The sequence below is a fragment of a genome, unplaced genomic scaffold (genome assembly GCF_019419815.1).
Source record: "Pyrus x bretschneideri cultivar Hongxiangsu unplaced genomic scaffold, Pyrus_bretschneideri_v1 Contig15, whole genome shotgun sequence".
NCBI classification, from domain to species: Eukaryota; Viridiplantae; Streptophyta; class Magnoliopsida; order Rosales; family Rosaceae; genus Pyrus; species Pyrus x bretschneideri.
In genome coordinates, this window is record NW_025999446.1 from 4,431,179 (window position 1) to 4,448,991 (window position 17,813).

Sequence of the window (17,813 nt, forward strand, 5' to 3'; positions counted from 1 at the left end):
CCTTCCACCCTCCTTCCTTCTTCCCAGTAAGCTTGGGACCGTTGTTAGGCTCTGGCAGTCGTCCATTTCCAAGGAAGAAGGGCAGGGCATTATTCTTCCCTTCACTTCCCTTTTCTTTATGATGCACTCGAATAAGTAATTTGGCTTCAAATTGATAGGGACTTGATTCGAGCAATTCAAACTAGATGAATGAAATTGAGTTCAAAGTATAACTACACGAGCGAAATTGTCGTTTCATCTTTCTTTTCAAAACACAGTTGAAATATGGTCATGTACAGATCCCTGGAATCCCTCGGGGAACTGATACATTTGAGATATCTTGATTTATCTTGTAATCCCTTGGAGGGTTTGCTGAACAATGTGCCCAGGTTGCGCAATCTGCAAACATGTGCCCTCGCTGGTTACAATCGGCCTTAAATTAGATGGCAAGGTCACCTACTGAAAAAAGGGGAGTACGAACTGTCAAGCAGAGATAAGGCTGCATTATCAGTTGTGATTTTTAATATAATTTCGGACACGAAAAATGGTCAGAGGGATAGAAAATCTACCTCTCTATGCATGAATGGACCACTTTATGAGGCATCCTGTAACTGTTCATCAATCCATTTTCCATAATCTTGTAGTAGTTGCTGCAGAAGCAATGGCACCAGCCGATCCACCAACGCTTGCATCATTCTGCATTGTCATCACACTTCCACAGTTTAAATGGAGGGGCTGGCAACAAAGATGCATTCTCAACATAGGAATACCGAATCTGCAAGTATTTTCTCTATTTTCGGTTATTACATCGGTGTCTGAACCTAGAATCTCTACCCTCACCACACAAGTCGCATATGCCATGCTATTTGAGTTGAGGCTTGTGGGTTGGGACAAGGAAATTCTCATTTGAAACAAAATGGCACGAAGAACCCTAAGTGCTAACCAAGGAACCATCAAAATGTCTCTTCCGGAAAGCTCAACTGAGCCACAGGGCCTTATGTATCTGAATGAAGTTTATTTAATGAAGTGCTTACAGATTTCCAGGACGCTCAACAGCTGATACCGGCATCATATTAAAAGGGCGTGTATATATCTGCACAAAAAACATCATGATGTTTTTAACCATCAGCTATTGAGCGAAAAGAAAAAAAAATCAGAGGGAAAATTAACAACCTCAAGTGTGAGTTGCAACTTCACGTCAACCTCCAAAAACGATTCAGAGTTGTTCGTGTCCCACGACATGTGATTAGTCATGAATGCTGTACAAAGAAACCACAGATTAAAAGAAAATCTTATGCTGAGAAGCTAACAGTTTTCTTGTAAAATTTTCTATTCCCATGGACTAAAATCTTAGTCCTCCAGAAGTTACGAGATTCTCACCGAATTATTATTCACCTGAAAAATGGCTGTTTTGGCGTTCCACAGCTTCTGAACCCTCAAACTGCAAACCATAATCAGTAAATACTTCAGTAAATATCTGAATACAAAAATTAGTTCTTCGAAAGAGCTTCTGCAACAAGGCATCAAACGGATGAAATGAAACTTACCCTGCACGAAAGCATCTCAACTATACAATCTTCATTTCTTGGGGTTACTCTCAAGTCCAGAACTGGAGCAGCTTCATAATTCAAAAGCTTAAGTTTTGGCAGAGTGCACCTGCACAAATAACCGGACATTTTATGAAACGGAAACTTGGCTCGCGTAGTTTCACTTCAATTTCAACTTCGTCCATGTAGTTTCAATTCTCCAAGCCAAGCCCTCCATAGTTAACCGCGAGTCGCAATCAAGTCCAAAATTACAGTTTAATCAATTTGAAACAAGCAAAAGAAAACATTTCGTCCAAGTTTCAAGTGAACACAACAAATAAAGGCTCCTTGAAAACAAAAATTAATGCATATGGAAGAAGTCAAGCGTGCGAAAACTAGAAACTAAAAATGATATGGTTATCAAACGGGTCCTAAACAAGCGAAAGGAAGAGAACGCTGACCTGTAAATATCAGCATCAAGGGATTGAAAACTTTCCAAGGCTCTGGTGTTGAGCATGGCTTCAATTCCTGATTGGTGGCTCAAAAACTCACCGATGTGGAAACTCTTGCTTCCGACATCGTAATTTGGCAGCTTAATTCTTTCCGTCTTCGCAGCACACAAATTTGCTACTTTATTTCCATTTGACTCTGAACTTATAAACTTCGTTGCTTTTGAAGTTACCTTTATCACCTCAATTTTCTTCCTGCAACAAAATTAACATTTTTCACAAATTATAAACAAATACTATACTTCCTACACTTCCTGGTTACTTTCATACAAAAAAATGCAAGGAGCTTGCAGCTCAAAGCGGTTAAGAGCATTTACCCCGCATTCGGGATTTTGGGTTCGAATTTCCCTCCCCGATATCACTTGTATCAAAACTAATGATTGAAAGAAATAGCGGACGTTGACTCAGCCAAGTTGGCTACAACAACATGCGCTCTCCGTCTTTTTACCAAAGTTCGGATCTCAATCGCCGTAGCTTAAATTAATTAAGTGCAGATTATCGCTAGAATTAGAAAAGGGAAAAATTGAAGAGCATAAGAACCTGGTGTTGAAGATTGGAATAGCAGAGGATGGGAATGAGGCACAGCCATGCACTACTCCTTCATGCCACTTGATTGTTTGTGTCATCATATATTCAGAAAAATAAAAGAAACTATAGCAAAATTATTATTATTTTAATTTCTGTTTGGCTGACGAGAAAAAATGGAGAAAGTTCGCCAGTTTGTTGTCAGCTGGAAGAAGGAAGAGCTATGCAGTGCACTTTTGTGTCGTGTTGAAAATTACGGAAATGCCACTGGAGTGCATAAGGCCGTTCAGATTTCAGATAAGGTGGGAGCAGTAGGAGTAGGATGATGAAAAGGAAAGCCATTGACAAGTCAGCACAAGATAATGCATACGCTACAGAACTTTACAATTTTGGTTATGAAAAAAGTTGGAGTTCTACCGTAAAATTAATTGACAATATAAGAGTAGCTTAACTTCTTCTAAGCATTGTTCTGAAAATCTCCGACTAGCTCTGCCTAAGCGCTAGGCAGGCTCGCCACCACCTTGATTATTCCCTAGGTGCTAGGCGGCTTGCAGGATTTGGTCCCTCATTGATGTGGGATTTTGTCTTCACACTCTCACATATTATTCACCATTTTGCAATCTTCTCGTCAAATATATCAATGTATGAATACCGGTGTTAGGTCAGTTAACTAAAAAAATACGCTTGCTCTCTTGCACCCGAGTTCGAATCTCCCTTTTTATAGGTTAAAATAATTTAGAAAGTCAATGGATATGGATGCTATTTCTTCACCATTTGCTTAATTAACACGATGAGAACTCCCATTTTTATTTTCCTTAATTCAACGAGACATTAAACTAACGTTCATGAAATTTAAACTAAGGAAATCTCCTCGAATGGAGATTGAATGTTACTAGATCAAATATCGAGAATCCGTTAACCAGGAAGCGCCTAGCTAACTCCCCGAAAAGGAAACTTCTCTGAGAAATTATGTAAATCACCACGAGGAGACTTCGTGTGGCCGGAGATTCAAATGCAACAAATCAAATGAACGATCAAGGCCTTCAGATATATCATATTTGTGGAATGTTACATTTCCTAACGGCAACAATTGTAATTTGTATGTCAACTCTAAGCTTCAACTTAAATAAAACGTGAATCAAAACATGGAAAAACACCAATGACGCCGATACATATGGGGAAACACTTGTACACGTCTAATCTAATCTCCAGCAGTTATCAAAGGATTAAAGCTTCTGAAGCACCCTGAGCTTGGCACTTCTAGCCCGGCTGTTCAGGCTCTCTTCCGCTTCAGACGGTGTAATTGGTCTCTTAGTGAGAATTATGCCTCTTAAGCCTTGTACCGTTTGTTTGATCCATGCTTCGTTCTCATCAATGTCACTCATGATCTTTCTCAAATCTTTCTTCCGTGGTTCTTCTTCATTCATGTCAACGTCACCATCTCTGTCTTTGACGTTGATGATGTCCAGAAATGTTTGTTTCACAATTCTGTCCTCCAAACTATGAAAAGAGATGACTGCCAACCTGCCACCAGGTGCAAGGCAGTCAAAAGAAGCATAAAGAGAATCCTCGAGAGTCTTCAGTTCATCGTTCACAGCTATTCTCAGAGCTTGAAACACCCTTGTAGCTGTCTTAATCCAACCTTGCCGTCCTTCTGTTGCAGTTGAATTCAACCTTAGTAATTAAAGCATTTTTGCATATCCATTAATACAACAATCAATGGAACTATGGTTCTGATAGAAATATACTATGCAAGGTCAAAGTACAAGAACAATAGAGAACATAGGATGCCTACCTCGACTCAGCGGAGTTGCACTCTTTATAAGATCTACTAAATCACCAGTGGTATGCAATCCACCCTGTGAACGGGCTCTAACAATTCTATTTTGAAGAGAGTACCAGTTACTTTCTTCCCCATAGTCCCGCAGAATGCGCCCTACCTCATTATCTGGCCAAGAGTTCAAAATGTCTTCGGCTTTCAGACTTGCCTGTCAAAGCCCTACTCCAATCAATTAAATGAAACAAACATTTACAATGATGATGCAGTCAGTAAATCATAGTAATCATGCATATCATTTTTCTTAGAAAGTTTTCCTTCACCCTATAAACTATCACCTCGGACTTCAATGAATCAAAGTCAGTACCGGCAGAGAACATTAGTTTGGAAAAGGAAAAAGATAACTGAGCTTAGTTACAATCATGAGTGCATATGATGAGGGGATCATAATTGGGTGATACAGATCTTTACATCCCTACATGAGCTACACGATCCCCACACTGCTGGAAGCACGTATATGTAAAATGGCCACGACACCAATTTTCCACATATGCACACATGTGGTGTAACTGTAACCTACCCATTAGTACACCATTCTTACGCATGATAAAAGGGGCATTATTATAGGCATCCTATTTGAGCTATCACTCACATGAACACCCTCAAACTGGTCTTTGGACTTGGGAACACATGTACAAATAAAATGGCATCAGAGCCTCCCCGATGAGTCTTCAGATAAAAATGTTTAACCATTACCATGAAAATTGCAAGAAACCAATTGACTCAATAAGATCGCCCACAGTTCATAACAACACTCCACCCGCTAAAAAACTCAAAACCACAAATGCGCTCTTAAGTTTCTTACATATATACTTGGAACGTAAAAAAGCAAATAACTTTTTCCTAGTCTTTATCTCATTCAACTAAATTGGATACAAAATTGCCATAACAATTCTTACCTGAGGATCCATCCTCATATCAAGAGGTCCATTAGCAAGCACACTGAACCCTCTTTGTGGATCATTCACTTGCATCGACGACATTCCCAAATCCATCAACATCCCATCAATTCCAGTTTCAACCAGTGTCTCGTCCACATCACAAAGCAGAGACTTCACATATCTGAAGTTCTCCAAAAAGGTGTAAGCTTTGAGGCTCGAACTAGTCGGGTCATGCAAAACAGAGTGGATCCGAGCTCGAGCCTTCTCAAGCGCCGTAGGATCAACATCAAGCCCAACATAAACTTCCATTTCCGGATGCCCTTCAATTATCTGCTAGTAATCAAACAATTAAGCCAAAACCCAACTCGTAATTACATCAAATTAAGGGTCTGTTCAGCATTGCTTCTTGTAGGGCAACCAAAAAGTTTAAAGTGCATTTGGCAAACAAACTTAGTAGTGCTGCGAGCTCCATGAAGCGCTTTTTCAAGAAGCACTTCTTCACGAAGCACTCCCAAGTGCTTCTTGCATAACTTGGATTGGATTAGACGTTTAATACAAAATTCAACTTGTTTATATTATCACTTCTATCAGAAGCAGAAGCAGAAGCGATTATAACCACAAGTGCTTTCTGTAGAAGGAAAGATAGAAGAGTGATTACTAACCGCAGAGGAATGCCCAGCAGCTCCGACAGTGCAGTCGACGAAGTACCGGAGCTGTTTGGACGCGGGGAAAACGTCCAGAACCTCGCCGAGCATGACGGGAATGTGGGTGGCGGTGCCTCCATAGCGCTTGATTGTTTCCAACTGGAATTCTCTGTCGGAACGCGTTCTCCTCTTTTCCTTTAGCACCACTATCTGCCTCAGTTCCTGCTTCTCCTTCTTCTTCTTGGCGGCGCTGCAGTTGCTTCTGGAGCTGCGCGCGGTGGTTGTGAGGCTTCTCAGGCGGAGTGATACCGAGGAAAAAGAGAAGAGCTTTGACGTTGATGACGATATTGTTGATGCTATTGCCATTTCTTTGTTCAAAAAAAATTGTACCCACATTCACATTGATGTCGTTTTAATTTTAAATCTTCTAACCCTAAGGTGGGATTGGGATTACACTGGATTGGCCCAAATCCAAATTCCTAAAACCCCAATTAGAACAATTTTCAGGGTTGGACCGTTGGAGTTTGCATTTTTGTAGGCTTTCGGCTTTTGGGTGTGGGATTTTGAGTAGGAGTCCGGATCCTCTCCGGATTCTTGATGAGGAATCCAGAAATTCGTAAATCGTGTATGTTTATCATATATTGTGTAATTAGTTTTCTTCAAGTGTTGTTTGTATTTAATTTTAAATGAAAATATTAAAATGATTTATGATCACACGACGTACGATGTACGAAAAACATACATGATTCACAGATTTTCGAGATCCTCACAAAAAGGATCCGGAAAGGATCCTCATTCTTTGAGTAGGACTTTGGACTTTGGTTAGTCTCTGGTTTGGTTTGGTCGGTTTTCTGGAATTTCTAGTATTCGAGATATTTAGGTAGGACTTGGGTGTTTTGAAGCGTGCTATTTGGAGAATGACCTTAGATAGAATCAGTTCATAGTTATACTGCCGTTCTTAACAACTAATATAAGACTATGTTAAGAAATTCTTACATTGGCTTTGTACTAATAGTCCGGAAAGTCAATGTGGCTTTGAAATTGTTTCATAAAAAGGTTTTTATCACAAATGGTCTCTGAAATTTACCCTCACCATCATGATGGTCTCTGAAATTGAAAATCAATCAATGTAGTCCCTGAAAATAGGCGACGCAAATCAATATGGTCATTCCGTCACAATTCTGTTAAAAATCTCATTAAGTGCTGATGTGACACATAAATGAGCTTCACAAGATTTTAGGGACCATTTGTGATAAAAACCCCTCATAAAATTCTCTCGAGCATTTTGGGATTTCAGTTTTGAGTTTGAAATTTAGCTTTAGGCGTTTTCAAGTTGTCAATTTGAAAATTTTCTTTGGTAAACATTTTGGAATTTCAAGTAGGAATGTTGGCCTTTGAAATTTTATATGCCAAAATTCATACTTCAAACTTGAAAATGTTTAAAATCAAAACTTGAAACTCTAAAATACGAAGAACGAACACCTATACTTCAAAAGTGCACATCCCAAACTGAAAATCCAAAACGTCAAAATACAAAATCCAAAAGCAAATATTAAAAAAAGAATTCCAAGAGCCGTATTTTTCTTTCATTACAAGAAATCCCTCCGTTTAATTTTTTTTTTTTTTTAAAAGCAACGATAAATAGATTTTATAAAAGAGAACGGTTACAAAACGAGAAAGAAGGCGAAGAAGCCCTTTCAATTACGTTCAGCTGAAAGTAAATGAACAATAAAATGTGGAGGCTTTTCAAACCAAAGAATGTCACAACCTTCATAGCACTTAAGGGGGGGGAAAATACTTAAAACTTTCGAACTTATTGCTGATAGAAATTGTTGAAAAAACCATCACAGTTTGAATGGGTCTGAGCTAAGCAGATATGTCAACTGTCAAACTAGACTTGTTGCTACCTTTGGTATATGACTCATTCATCCCTTATTCTTTACCACACTTATTCAAAACGACGGAAATTTCGCTAGGATTGTCTTATTTTGATTAGTTAACGCTGGATGGTACTAGAAAAAGAGATTATTTTTTTATGTTCTGTGAAAGATATTTTCCGAATCATGTGGTATGAGAGTCCCACACAAGTTTTTCTCTAAAACTATGTATAAATTAATTGATTTGAGGATGGATGGATGAAGGGAAATATGTGGTCTAGTTGTTGGCATGTTGCCCTGTCTACTGCTCTGCTCATAATTCATGGTTTATTCGTCATGGCAGTCCACTCTTTTGGAGATAGAGAGATTTACAGAGGTGTTTCAGCGTCTCTTGAGCCACTATCGTGCGATTCATCAGCGCCAAAAATCAATTATTAACTTAAATAAATAAGTTATATAACATGATCATTCACACCACATCCCCCTTTCTATATATCCCTAAATAAATTCATGACTTTTTATAATCTAATTGCTTTTTATTTATTTTTTGTTTTTAATTCCATGTCCACTCCTCAGTGCTTTTTAATCATGAACAAAACATAGGTCCCCATTCTCTCTCTCTCTCTCTCTCTCTCTCTCTCTCAACAATATCATTAGTTCTAGGTGTAAAGACAGAGAGATTTGGTTGGAATTTGTGAATGGATAAGCAAGTAGAAGAAGCAAACCCATCATCTTCTCCGGCAAGAGCAAGAGAAGATGGAGGAGGAGGAGGAGGAGGAATGGCTCTGCCAGTTTGTTTCGAAGACAAAGCAAGAGTTGCCCAATTTCCCACTTTCATTGGCAAGCATAAGCTCGCAGCTTCCATTTCCCATCTCCAAAACCAAATCGACATCATCCAGGTCCATCTTTTTCTCTCACAATTATCTCCATCATTTTTCTTTTACAATACAATATTCTAAACTAGTCTAATCTTTAGAGCGGAATTTTGACTTGGATGTGGGAGCGGACATATTGTCTTAGTTAACTGGCCTAACTCATATTGGCGCACAAGAAGAATTTATGAAAACTGAAAAAGGTTGTGTGATTCATATGCAGAAAGAGCTGGACGAACTTGAGACAATAGGTGAATCCTCCATTGTCTGCATAGAGTAAGCAAATCAAATCCCAGCTGTTCATATTTTTTTGTTCACATTTCAATCCAACGGCTCCAACCCCTCATCTTTCTTTCTTTTTTTGGTAATATTGATCTTATACAGCCTCATTGCAAGCGTTGAGTCAACATCTGATCCATTGCTTCCATGGTAAGACATAATTCCAATTTCCAGCCCTTTTTTTTAATATCGTTGTAGCTCAGTTAGTTAAGAACATTCACCCTACACCCTAAGTCCGTTTTCAACGGGTGATCTAATTCGTGTACACAGGACTAAAGGACCAGGTGAAGTAGGGTGGGATAGGTGGTTCCGGGGAGCCAACAACTCCAGAAACCACAGCCGCTGGATCTAAAATTGATAAACTTTTTCCATCTTCAATGTTTTCCCTTCCTTTTTTGTATGCATATTATGAGGCAGAGCAAAAACAGAGGAGGTTTCATTTCCTGCATTTTCTTTGAATAAGTCACGGGGAGGAAGAAGAATAATGCATTGGCATACAGGCAAGCAAACATGTGAAATTTCCGCAAAACTCATGGGAGATGTGCCCTATGTCATATAATCATTTTTCAAATTCTAGACGATGCACTGTTCTAAAAATCACAACTCTCATTTAGACAGAAAATAAATAACTTGTATTTTACATTTTATTTTTTTAATAAATTATAAGAGACTTGTTGAATCTTTTGAGTGAACAATTATTATATGCTTGTTTCTTATGTTTTCAATATATTCTAATATTTTATAATGTATATGTTATTCAATTTTGTAACTTATGTATCTTGATACAATTATGTATTTATTTTAAATATACATAGACATTGATGTATATGTTATATAATAAATTTAATTTTTTAAAAAAGGGGCCTAAGCCCTCTCCTAGATGCCAAGCCCTTGCCTAGGCCTCACCTAGAAGCTTAGGCGCTAGTTCTCTGCCCTGCTATGCGACTAATGCCTTTTAAAATCTCGAATCGATGAAATGATCAGTTTTTAGTATGCATATCATCGATATAAAATTCTGATCAATTTAGCAACAGGAATTTGATTAACCAATTTCCGTTTTATTAACACATCTTTTGGATTTATTTATTGGAAAATTTATACAAACATAATTTCAATTCATTTTCTTGCACCTCCAATCCGAGAATACGAACACAAAATTCATGATAGGAATGAACCCAGAAACTGAAACAGAGGAACTAACACATGAAACTCTTAAAATAATATACTTTATAAAACTTACTTGTACAGTGACCACCGGCGGAAGCTATTAGCTATGAGATAAAACGTCACCCCACACACCCGAAAAAGACATGCACATTCGACAATATACACCATTGTAATCAGCATTGTTCGACACATAAAAGTCGCGGTAACATCTATATCAACAGAAAATTACCACCGCAGTGGTTAGCCCAAAACATTCCGACCAGGAAACAGCGCATATCACATTTCCTTTTCTCATGTGTCAGCGAGCAATGGCAGCGTACTGTAATCTGTCTCCACAGGCAAGGGATGGGTGACCTGAATTATACATGCACTGGACAACTGCTGCTGCCAAAGGAGCAAGAACGGTCAATAATCAAAACTGCTGTCTCAAAAAATCCAGCAAATCACAAGGGAACATTCATGCATTTTCGCAACTAACCTCAACAATGCAGGTCATCAAAACGCCGAGAAAACTTCAAGTCACCTCCCATATATCAATATCTACAAAAACATGGGTACTACATTCAAATATTAACCAGCAAAAGGCATGCCTCTAAACAACTTGGGACGAAACATTTGTTGTCAACAGCGTCCCGCGAAACCCCTCTTCAGTGTGTTGCGCATCCATTTTCTGGTCAGATAGCTCATCTGTGGAACAATTGTCAAAATGCATGTTTAAGGTTATTGAAGTTAACCAATGCAGTAAAAGTTTTCAATCACATCAACTACAAACACTTCCTATGACTTTAAGCATTATATTACAAAGAAAATGCGAAGAAATAACAGCATAAAATTACCAGCAATATCTCGGTTCTCATGGATTTCTGAATCATTCACCCAAAGTCTATCACCAGGGAAGATATTCATGTCCGCAAGAGTAGCAGATTCGTCCTCAATTATCCGAGTACCTTTGTGAAGTCCCTGGTTTTCCTTAACAATCTGCATAATTTAAAACAGTAATCAGATGCCACAGGAAAAAAAACAATTTGGACAAATGATTAACCCATGCATTGGTGAGTACACTCGCATCTACGTGTTAGCTTCAAGAAGCATACCCCAAAAGATTCCCATATCATCATTTTCAACTGGTATATGGTTGTGGAACCAGAGACTTTTAAGCTTATTTGATCCCCAGTTTTTGTCCTCCGAGAGCGCTTGGAAACTCGGCGATCTGGATCGAAATTTGTATCAGATGGTTTTAGAATCGACTTTGGAGCTTCCTTGCCATGTACAAAGTATACATATATGTCCTCGTTGCAATAATCAAGCTTCCGCATTAATTCCCTGCTTTCTCTTTCTCCAATGCAGTCCTCACATATCTAGGAAAATTGAGGCACCTAATCAGACGAACAACTTTAAAACTGCTTCTCGTAACTATAAATTCTAAATATATGACTCAAAATTTATACAATTTTTGTGCAAAATCGATGTTGCTGCCACTTATTGATGTTTTATACAAGTTAACTGGAGTCACTAATGATCTGCCAGAAGACTACGCAACCGAAAGGTTCCAGATATTGGAGCATCTACTCTAGCATAAGACATTCTTAAATTTAAAACGTAGCAAGAGAAACATGATATATAACAAGTGTCCTCCACTATGCATGGCAAGAAAACACAACTTAAAATGGTAAGCCTTTACCTCAGGACAAGTCTTAATCACAAGTCGTCGAGACTCAACTTCACCATTTACGTGATTTGGAGTACTGAGGTCCTCCTCGCCCATTGGCATCTCTTCGCAAGACCCTGCCAAATTATTTTCTTCAGTACTACTTAACTCTATTTCAGCAGATATTCCTTTCTCTTCAATACCACCCCATTCCTCACAGAAGGACTTCCAGTCATTCTCAGTAATGAGTATTAACCCATCCACCTATAATCCACAAAGAGAGGGAAAAGAAGCAAGAGTTCCCACATTAGAGCATTCTCACAAGTACAAATTTGATCCGCACAATCCCATGAAAATTAAAAGAACCAGAAAAGGTTTCTTTTATAAGAAACAATAATTTTACAAATGAGAAGGAGATAAAAAAAAGAGACAAAATGGAAAGACAAAAAGGACCAACAAGTTCAATCAACAAATATACACTAACTCGCATTTATTCATATGCTTACAGGAGACTTCTGGGAAATCAGACCACGTTTCTGGACCAGATCAACAGGCCTTTCTAGAAGTTGTGAATGCTGAAACAAAGCATCAGGGAGGTTAGAATAATTGCATCACACTAATAAGTGAAGAAAAATAAGGCAGACTGAACTGCATGGACCAGGATAGTTTTATTTTTAGAGAAGAGAAGAACCAGAATAGTTCTTAAATGCACTACACAATTTCTAGTTCCAGTAATTAGTACATAACTTGATGCCGCGTTAACTCAGCTTATTGAATTTGAACCAATAGTAAGTGTTGTCCAGCCCAAAGTAAATTAAATATGCATTCAGCTTTCAATTACATAAAGACTGCATTTATGAGACTGATGAACATGATTAAGGTCAAAAGCATGCAAACAAAAAATTACAGTCTACTAGAGGTGCCGGATTTCAATAGAAGCACATCTAGAAACCTTCTAAGTTACCTTTTCGCACTTTAGCAAATCCATGATGCCCTCTAATGTTTCAGGTTTCTCCACTGAGGAAATATTCTTTCCATTTGCAGTAATGTAGTTTTTCCACTTTGAAAGCCACGAATTGGGTATCAAGTAATACTTGCAATGCAGCGAAAGTGGCACACTTTTTCCCGTAAGTAGTTTCTCATGAGTCTGGCGCTGTTTGAGCCTCACCAATCTGCAGCAAAAATACCGGTCAAAGCAATTACACATGCTTAACAGCTCTCTGCTACAAGTAAAAGTTTAAATTACCTTAAAGAATCCTCCATACATGCAACTTCAGATAGTTCATCACTGCATTGGGAACACTGTGCAGAGTCAGAAGGAAATGGAAAACAACCCAAATGATCATCAGGCTTCACTGTTAAAGCATCTTCATAAAGGAAGAGCCAGAGATTCTCAGGAACAAGCAATCTCTTAGCACCAGTGGCGTGTTCAGGCATAAGTTGCCCATGAGGACACCTAATTGAAGCTGTTGGTCCAGCATCGGCTTCAGCTGGAGCATCAAGAATTTTTCTTTTAAGCCACTGTTGTAACCTACGAATAAAAATGAATTAGAATCATTAGAGAAAACGAAATATGATGTAGCAAAAGCTATGAGAAGCACAAAAGTATTGAAACAAAGCATAGGAGCTTTATCTTCTGTAATGCACTATAATTAGTTATTTTATCCATCGATTGTGTGTTCGTATGAGAAAATCCCTAATAAAAAAAGTCATAGCAAAGTCTCTAGCATAAGAATGAAGAGATCTGAAGGAAGGATAAAAAGCAACAAAACAGTTTGCAGTCATACCATGCTTTAGAAACATAATATATTCCTCCTGAACACTTCGCTGCAAGTGCATCCTCCGCAACTTGCTTCATTATTATTCTTCTATCCCTATAACTGTCAGCACAGACTACATTTCGAGCACCATCAATAAGGCAAACCATGCAGTAGTCATCATTGGCCAGTTCTGGCCCCCCTTTATACTGAACCAGCATTCAATCATCAGTAACTAGAATACATTTCATCGGAAGTAAAACTAAAAAATGGAAAAGAAAAGCCCAATAAAAAAAATAAAAAATAAAAAAAAGGAGAGGCAAAAGCAAAAAATGAACATTTGATGATGCCATTATGCCAACACATGAAAAATCAGAAAAAGATGAGCCAAAGTACTAATCTGGAGCGAGAAGGTATGAAGTTGACAGTAAGTAGGATTCATCACATAAGCATCATGATGCAAATTGGTGTAAGTATTTATAAACAACAGATAGAGTTCACACAACATTAAGCGAGTCCAATAACACATACAAATACCTTAGAGAACAGTTTGGTCCATGCTTTAACTGACAACCTTTTCATGTGGCCAACCTTTGAAACTGGAACTTTTCCATGCGAACATTGGATGGATGTGTTGTCAAGTGCACTGCAAGTGATTACTATGTAAGCCCAAAAAGAAATTGCGAACCAAAAACCGACATTGTAGTTCCAGCAGAAATCAAGTTAAGAACTAAAGCAAAGACACCAAGCATATGCTTACGGTGAAATCATGTTATCAGCCCACTGACGAAGCCAGTCTGTTGATATCCAAAAAAAGGTTTCCTCAAGTTGTTGAACAGGAGCTTCCGACAAAATCGAGCGCACTTCCTGTCTTCGTTCTGTGATATTATTCATCTCTTCTTCTTTCTTAAATTTGTATTGCTCACAAGCATCAAGATATGATGCATTAAAGCTTTCAATCTCATCACAAAGATGAGATGGAAGAGAACTACAAACAGTATCACCTTGTATCTTCCTATTGTTGGCATTACATTCCACGTGCACTTTCTCTTCACCCTTCCGGGAACGATTGAGACTATACATCAGCATATATGCATCAGCACATGAAAATGTCTCTACATGACTGGTAATAGATTCTGAAGGTTGTTGGTGAATGACATCCACATTGTCACCATTTGAAATAGTATTCTTTTGTTCCATGCAAGATGGATCAACAGGTTCAGGTTTAACAGGCTTGGTATTGGAATTTGAAGTCCCTTCTCCAAACGGATGAGAACCCAAGTTTGAGACCTGCTCATCGTCAAATTCCCACCATTGCCCTGTCTTCTCATCCTTGACATGCGCTACATAATGGCCACTGTTAACTGCAGTTCCCTTGTGAATCAGCACAGCTGACAAGTCATATACTGATTCACCCTGAGAAGGGTCAGATAGCCTCTTCCTCATATCAAGTACTCCAGGAAAACTAAATGCAGAAGTAATTTTCTTCTTGGTTGTTGTCTATTGACACAAATCAATATAGAATAAAATATTAAAAAGAATAAAATAACTATTAACCACAAATCAATGACAACGTCAACAATAAACCATATAACAAACAAGAACACAACCTCTACTCTGCATCAATATCAAGCATGTGTGGTATATAAAATATAGCTCGACTTTTTTGTGATCATTCGCGATTTCAACAATTGATAATTATAACTACAAAATGAAAACTATGCATTACCAAGGATCTCATAACTACCTTTGGAAGGAAAACATATCGCTTAAGCTGAAAGTTCAGAACCTCAGGCAATGTGCGCAACTTGATGCTTCGAGTAGCATCGACTCTTGATTTACAAGACTCACAAAAATATTGATTCTCTCCATGGAGCTCTTCAACACTAAGGTAATCATCTAAACTCTCACCCAAACTTTTCAAACCCTTCACATTCAACTCCAGCTCATAGAAGTCTTCCATGTTTGAAGAAGCTTCAGAGTCTTTTCCACATTGTGAACACCTAAGTACATGCAAGTGGAAATAACATAAAGATAAGGAGAGACTTCAGAAACAATACCAGCACAAAGTAAAAGGCCATAATACGAAGAAGTATAATTCTAATCCAATCAGGTTCAGTCTCTACCTAGTAACATGTGATACACTTCCACGGAAAAGATCTTGAACAATAGATTTTGCCTTTGAAACTTTAGAGTTGCTCAGACAACGTTCAAGCAAAGAAAGAAGTAAGGTCAGAAACTCATGACTGTCCTGTTGAACTCCATTATCTAACTCCAGTGTTTTTACAAATGGAGATGAGTCTATAAAAGCCAATTTACTGGCATGCAACTGAGCAAAAAGCCGAGAAAGCTGATTCAACACTGGCTGCTGTTCCAAAACCTCAGGTTCAACCAAGAAGATACCTTCACGGAAGGACTTGTTCATGTACAAACATTGGAGTATGCTATTAGCATAGCATGTTGCACCCAGATTTGTGAGGCCTGCAGGAGAATCGGCAGAAGGACGAAGGTCCTGAGAAGGATCTGGGCCCAGAGTTTGCAGAATCTCTGATGTCTTCTGCCATAGGCCTGATTTCCTACTTCCATTCGGAGGTGGTATTAGCCCACAAAAGCAGTTTGGGTTATCTTTAGAATTCACACGGCAGCCTTGACAAACCGGCTTTGAAATTTTATATAGCGTATATATATCCTCATTTGTAATTTCACCCGTTGCATGTATTTTCCTACACAATACCAACCATAAATAAGCCACATAACAAGGGTGCATATCAAGCAACCGATAACTCTTCTTAACATAAAACGGCAAACTTTTCTACCTCAATATTTCTGAAGTGTTGTCAACATTATCTCCTTGTCTGTTTCGTTTATTTTTACTGCGCGTACTTGGTCGGCTCATTTTAACAACCGACCAACCCTGCAATGGACATGTACCCAAAACATGAATTCTTAGGAATACTAAGAAGTAAACATGGGCGTGCACGCGCACGAGCACACTCCCACACACGCACACAATTGGAATGAAGATCACAATTTATACGCTTTATAATATTCGGCAATCATCTTTTTTACAATAGGATGTAGTCAAAGTGTACAAAGAGTACCCTTGCAAAACTGGCATTCACGAAAAGGGTGCCCAAAAGCTCGCATACTAACCTAAACATGTTCAATATCTTCAATGTGGGATGTAGGAATCCTAACACGGTTTAAAGGCAACCCGAAAAACTAATTTTCGAGTGTTACTGGCTTTATGTATATTTATTTTTTTAAAAAAATTGAAGCTTTGAAATATACACTTTTCGATACTCTCAAATAAGAACATGTTCTTGTTTGCCACAAACATAAACTTGCATTCTGATAAATTCCAGATGCAATGACTTCCACCATGCATTTTCAAAGCATATGAAAAATAAAACGAGTTCCTACGAATGATCTTCAAGCAGCAGTATCCATAAGAAATAAAAATATAAAAAAAAGCAAATAATAAATTAATAGAAAGAGGGGAAAAAAAAAACCCTAGAAACCACAAGAACGAAAAAAAAAACAGCATGATCGAAACAAATTAAAATAAGCAATCAAATCAAAATTCAAGCATATTAAAGAAACAGAAAATTGAAAGAAATTAAACCCAAAAAAATAGAGGGAAAAAGTTCAAAAGGGTACCTGGGTTCAGAGGCTGAGGAAGCAGAAGAAGAGGAAAGCTTGGACCTTTGGAGCTGAAACTTGACGAATTAATAATTTTTTAAATTAACAAAAAAAATAAAATGGGAATTTGGGATTTTATATAGGTCAGCGTGCGAGGGAGGGAGGAATGGCTTCGATTTTTGGTAAACCAAACAGCTCGGTTTTGTTTGTAATTTTGCTAATTTGTAAATTAAAATAAATATGGATGGAAAAGAAGGTCGAGCCAGTAGATTTGTAGGGAAGAGAATCCTACTCCGGAAGAAACAGTGAGAGATCTCGACCGAGACAGAGCAACACAAGTTTTTCACTTTTCAGTTGTGAAATTTGGGGACTTTTGGTCAAAAGATCCAGTCAGAATCTATGGAGATTTTTTACATTGGGTAGGGGACCAGTCTTTTACGTCTGTTAAATTAGCACTCGGTTGCCCCCATCAACTTTTGGTACAAGTGTCATCAACGAGTGCGTGGGAATCGGTTGGGATAAGATTTTCTAGGTTAAAAAGTTAAAAAGAATGAAAACTACAGTAATCGACTTTAAAATCTCTTAAATTATTAGCACAGATAAATGATGAATACGTTTAGATCGTAATATTGAATGATGGTGGTATGTATATTTTTTAGAATGATGCTTG

At 38.1% G+C, this 17,813-nt stretch overlaps 4 protein-coding genes across 11 annotated transcripts; 1 reads left to right on the forward strand and 3 right to left on the reverse strand.

The window, feature by feature from the left end:
* Positions 1-166: 166 nt before the first annotated feature.
* Positions 167-2,828, reverse strand: LOC103965968. 5 transcript variants are annotated; one of them, XR_007256906.1, is made up of 8 exons: positions 2,555-2,828; positions 1,967-2,209; positions 1,527-1,635; positions 1,375-1,420; positions 1,153-1,238; positions 1,014-1,072; positions 549-714; positions 167-435 (listed from the first exon to the last, which is right to left on the reverse strand). XR_007256906.1 is itself a non-coding variant. In XM_048580401.1 (8 exons), exons 1-7 carry the CDS (start codon positions 2,641-2,643, stop codon positions 573-575), a joined length of 735 nt encoding a protein of 244 aa, XP_048436358.1. In that variant the 5' UTR covers positions 2,644-2,826; the 3' UTR covers positions 167-435; positions 549-572. The 5 variants fall into 5 exon arrangements, 3 of the variants coding, with proteins under 3 accessions (XP_048436358.1, XP_048436357.1, XP_048436356.1); XR_007256905.1 differs by having other exon boundaries at positions 167-438; XM_048580401.1 differs by having other exon boundaries at positions 549-675; positions 2,555-2,826.
* Positions 2,829-3,561: 733 nt separating this feature from the next.
* LOC103965969 (ribosomal RNA small subunit methyltransferase H) lies at positions 3,562-6,467 on the reverse strand. Its single transcript, XM_009379075.3, has 4 exons — positions 5,920-6,467; positions 5,276-5,587; positions 4,335-4,527; positions 3,562-4,193 (listed from the first exon to the last, which is right to left on the reverse strand). The coding sequence occupies exons 1-4, from the start codon at positions 6,295-6,297 to the stop codon at positions 3,766-3,768; spliced, it is 1,311 nt and encodes a 436-aa protein (XP_009377350.3). The 5' UTR covers positions 6,298-6,467; the 3' UTR covers positions 3,562-3,765.
* A 1,506-nt stretch (positions 6,468-7,973) lies between these two features.
* On the forward strand, positions 7,974-9,539 carry LOC103965970 (guanine nucleotide-binding protein subunit gamma 1-like). Its single transcript, XM_009379076.3, has 4 exons — positions 7,974-8,677; positions 8,874-8,926; positions 9,035-9,079; positions 9,200-9,539. The coding sequence occupies exons 1-4, from the start codon at positions 8,477-8,479 to the stop codon at positions 9,279-9,281; spliced, it is 381 nt and encodes a 126-aa protein (XP_009377351.2). The 5' UTR covers positions 7,974-8,476; the 3' UTR covers positions 9,282-9,539.
* Positions 9,540-10,139: 600 nt separating this feature from the next.
* On the reverse strand, positions 10,140-17,517 carry LOC103965972 (ubiquitin carboxyl-terminal hydrolase 26). 4 transcript variants are annotated; one of them, XM_009379081.3, is made up of 15 exons: positions 17,162-17,512; positions 16,318-16,415; positions 15,628-16,224; positions 15,249-15,504; positions 14,262-15,001; positions 14,039-14,147; positions 13,532-13,710; positions 12,991-13,275; positions 12,709-12,916; positions 12,251-12,319; positions 11,778-12,008; positions 11,191-11,454; positions 10,933-11,074; positions 10,575-10,783; positions 10,140-10,474 (listed from the first exon to the last, which is right to left on the reverse strand). In XM_009379081.3, exons 2-14 carry the CDS (start codon positions 16,395-16,397, stop codon positions 10,689-10,691), a joined length of 3,255 nt encoding a protein of 1,084 aa, XP_009377356.2. In that variant the 5' UTR covers positions 16,398-16,415; positions 17,162-17,512; the 3' UTR covers positions 10,140-10,474; positions 10,575-10,688. The 4 variants fall into 4 exon arrangements, with proteins under 4 accessions (XP_009377356.2, XP_009377355.2, XP_009377352.2 ...); XM_009379080.3 differs by having other exon boundaries at positions 10,140-10,477; XM_009379077.3 differs by having other exon boundaries at positions 10,140-10,480.
* Positions 17,518-17,813: the final 296 nt, after the last annotated feature.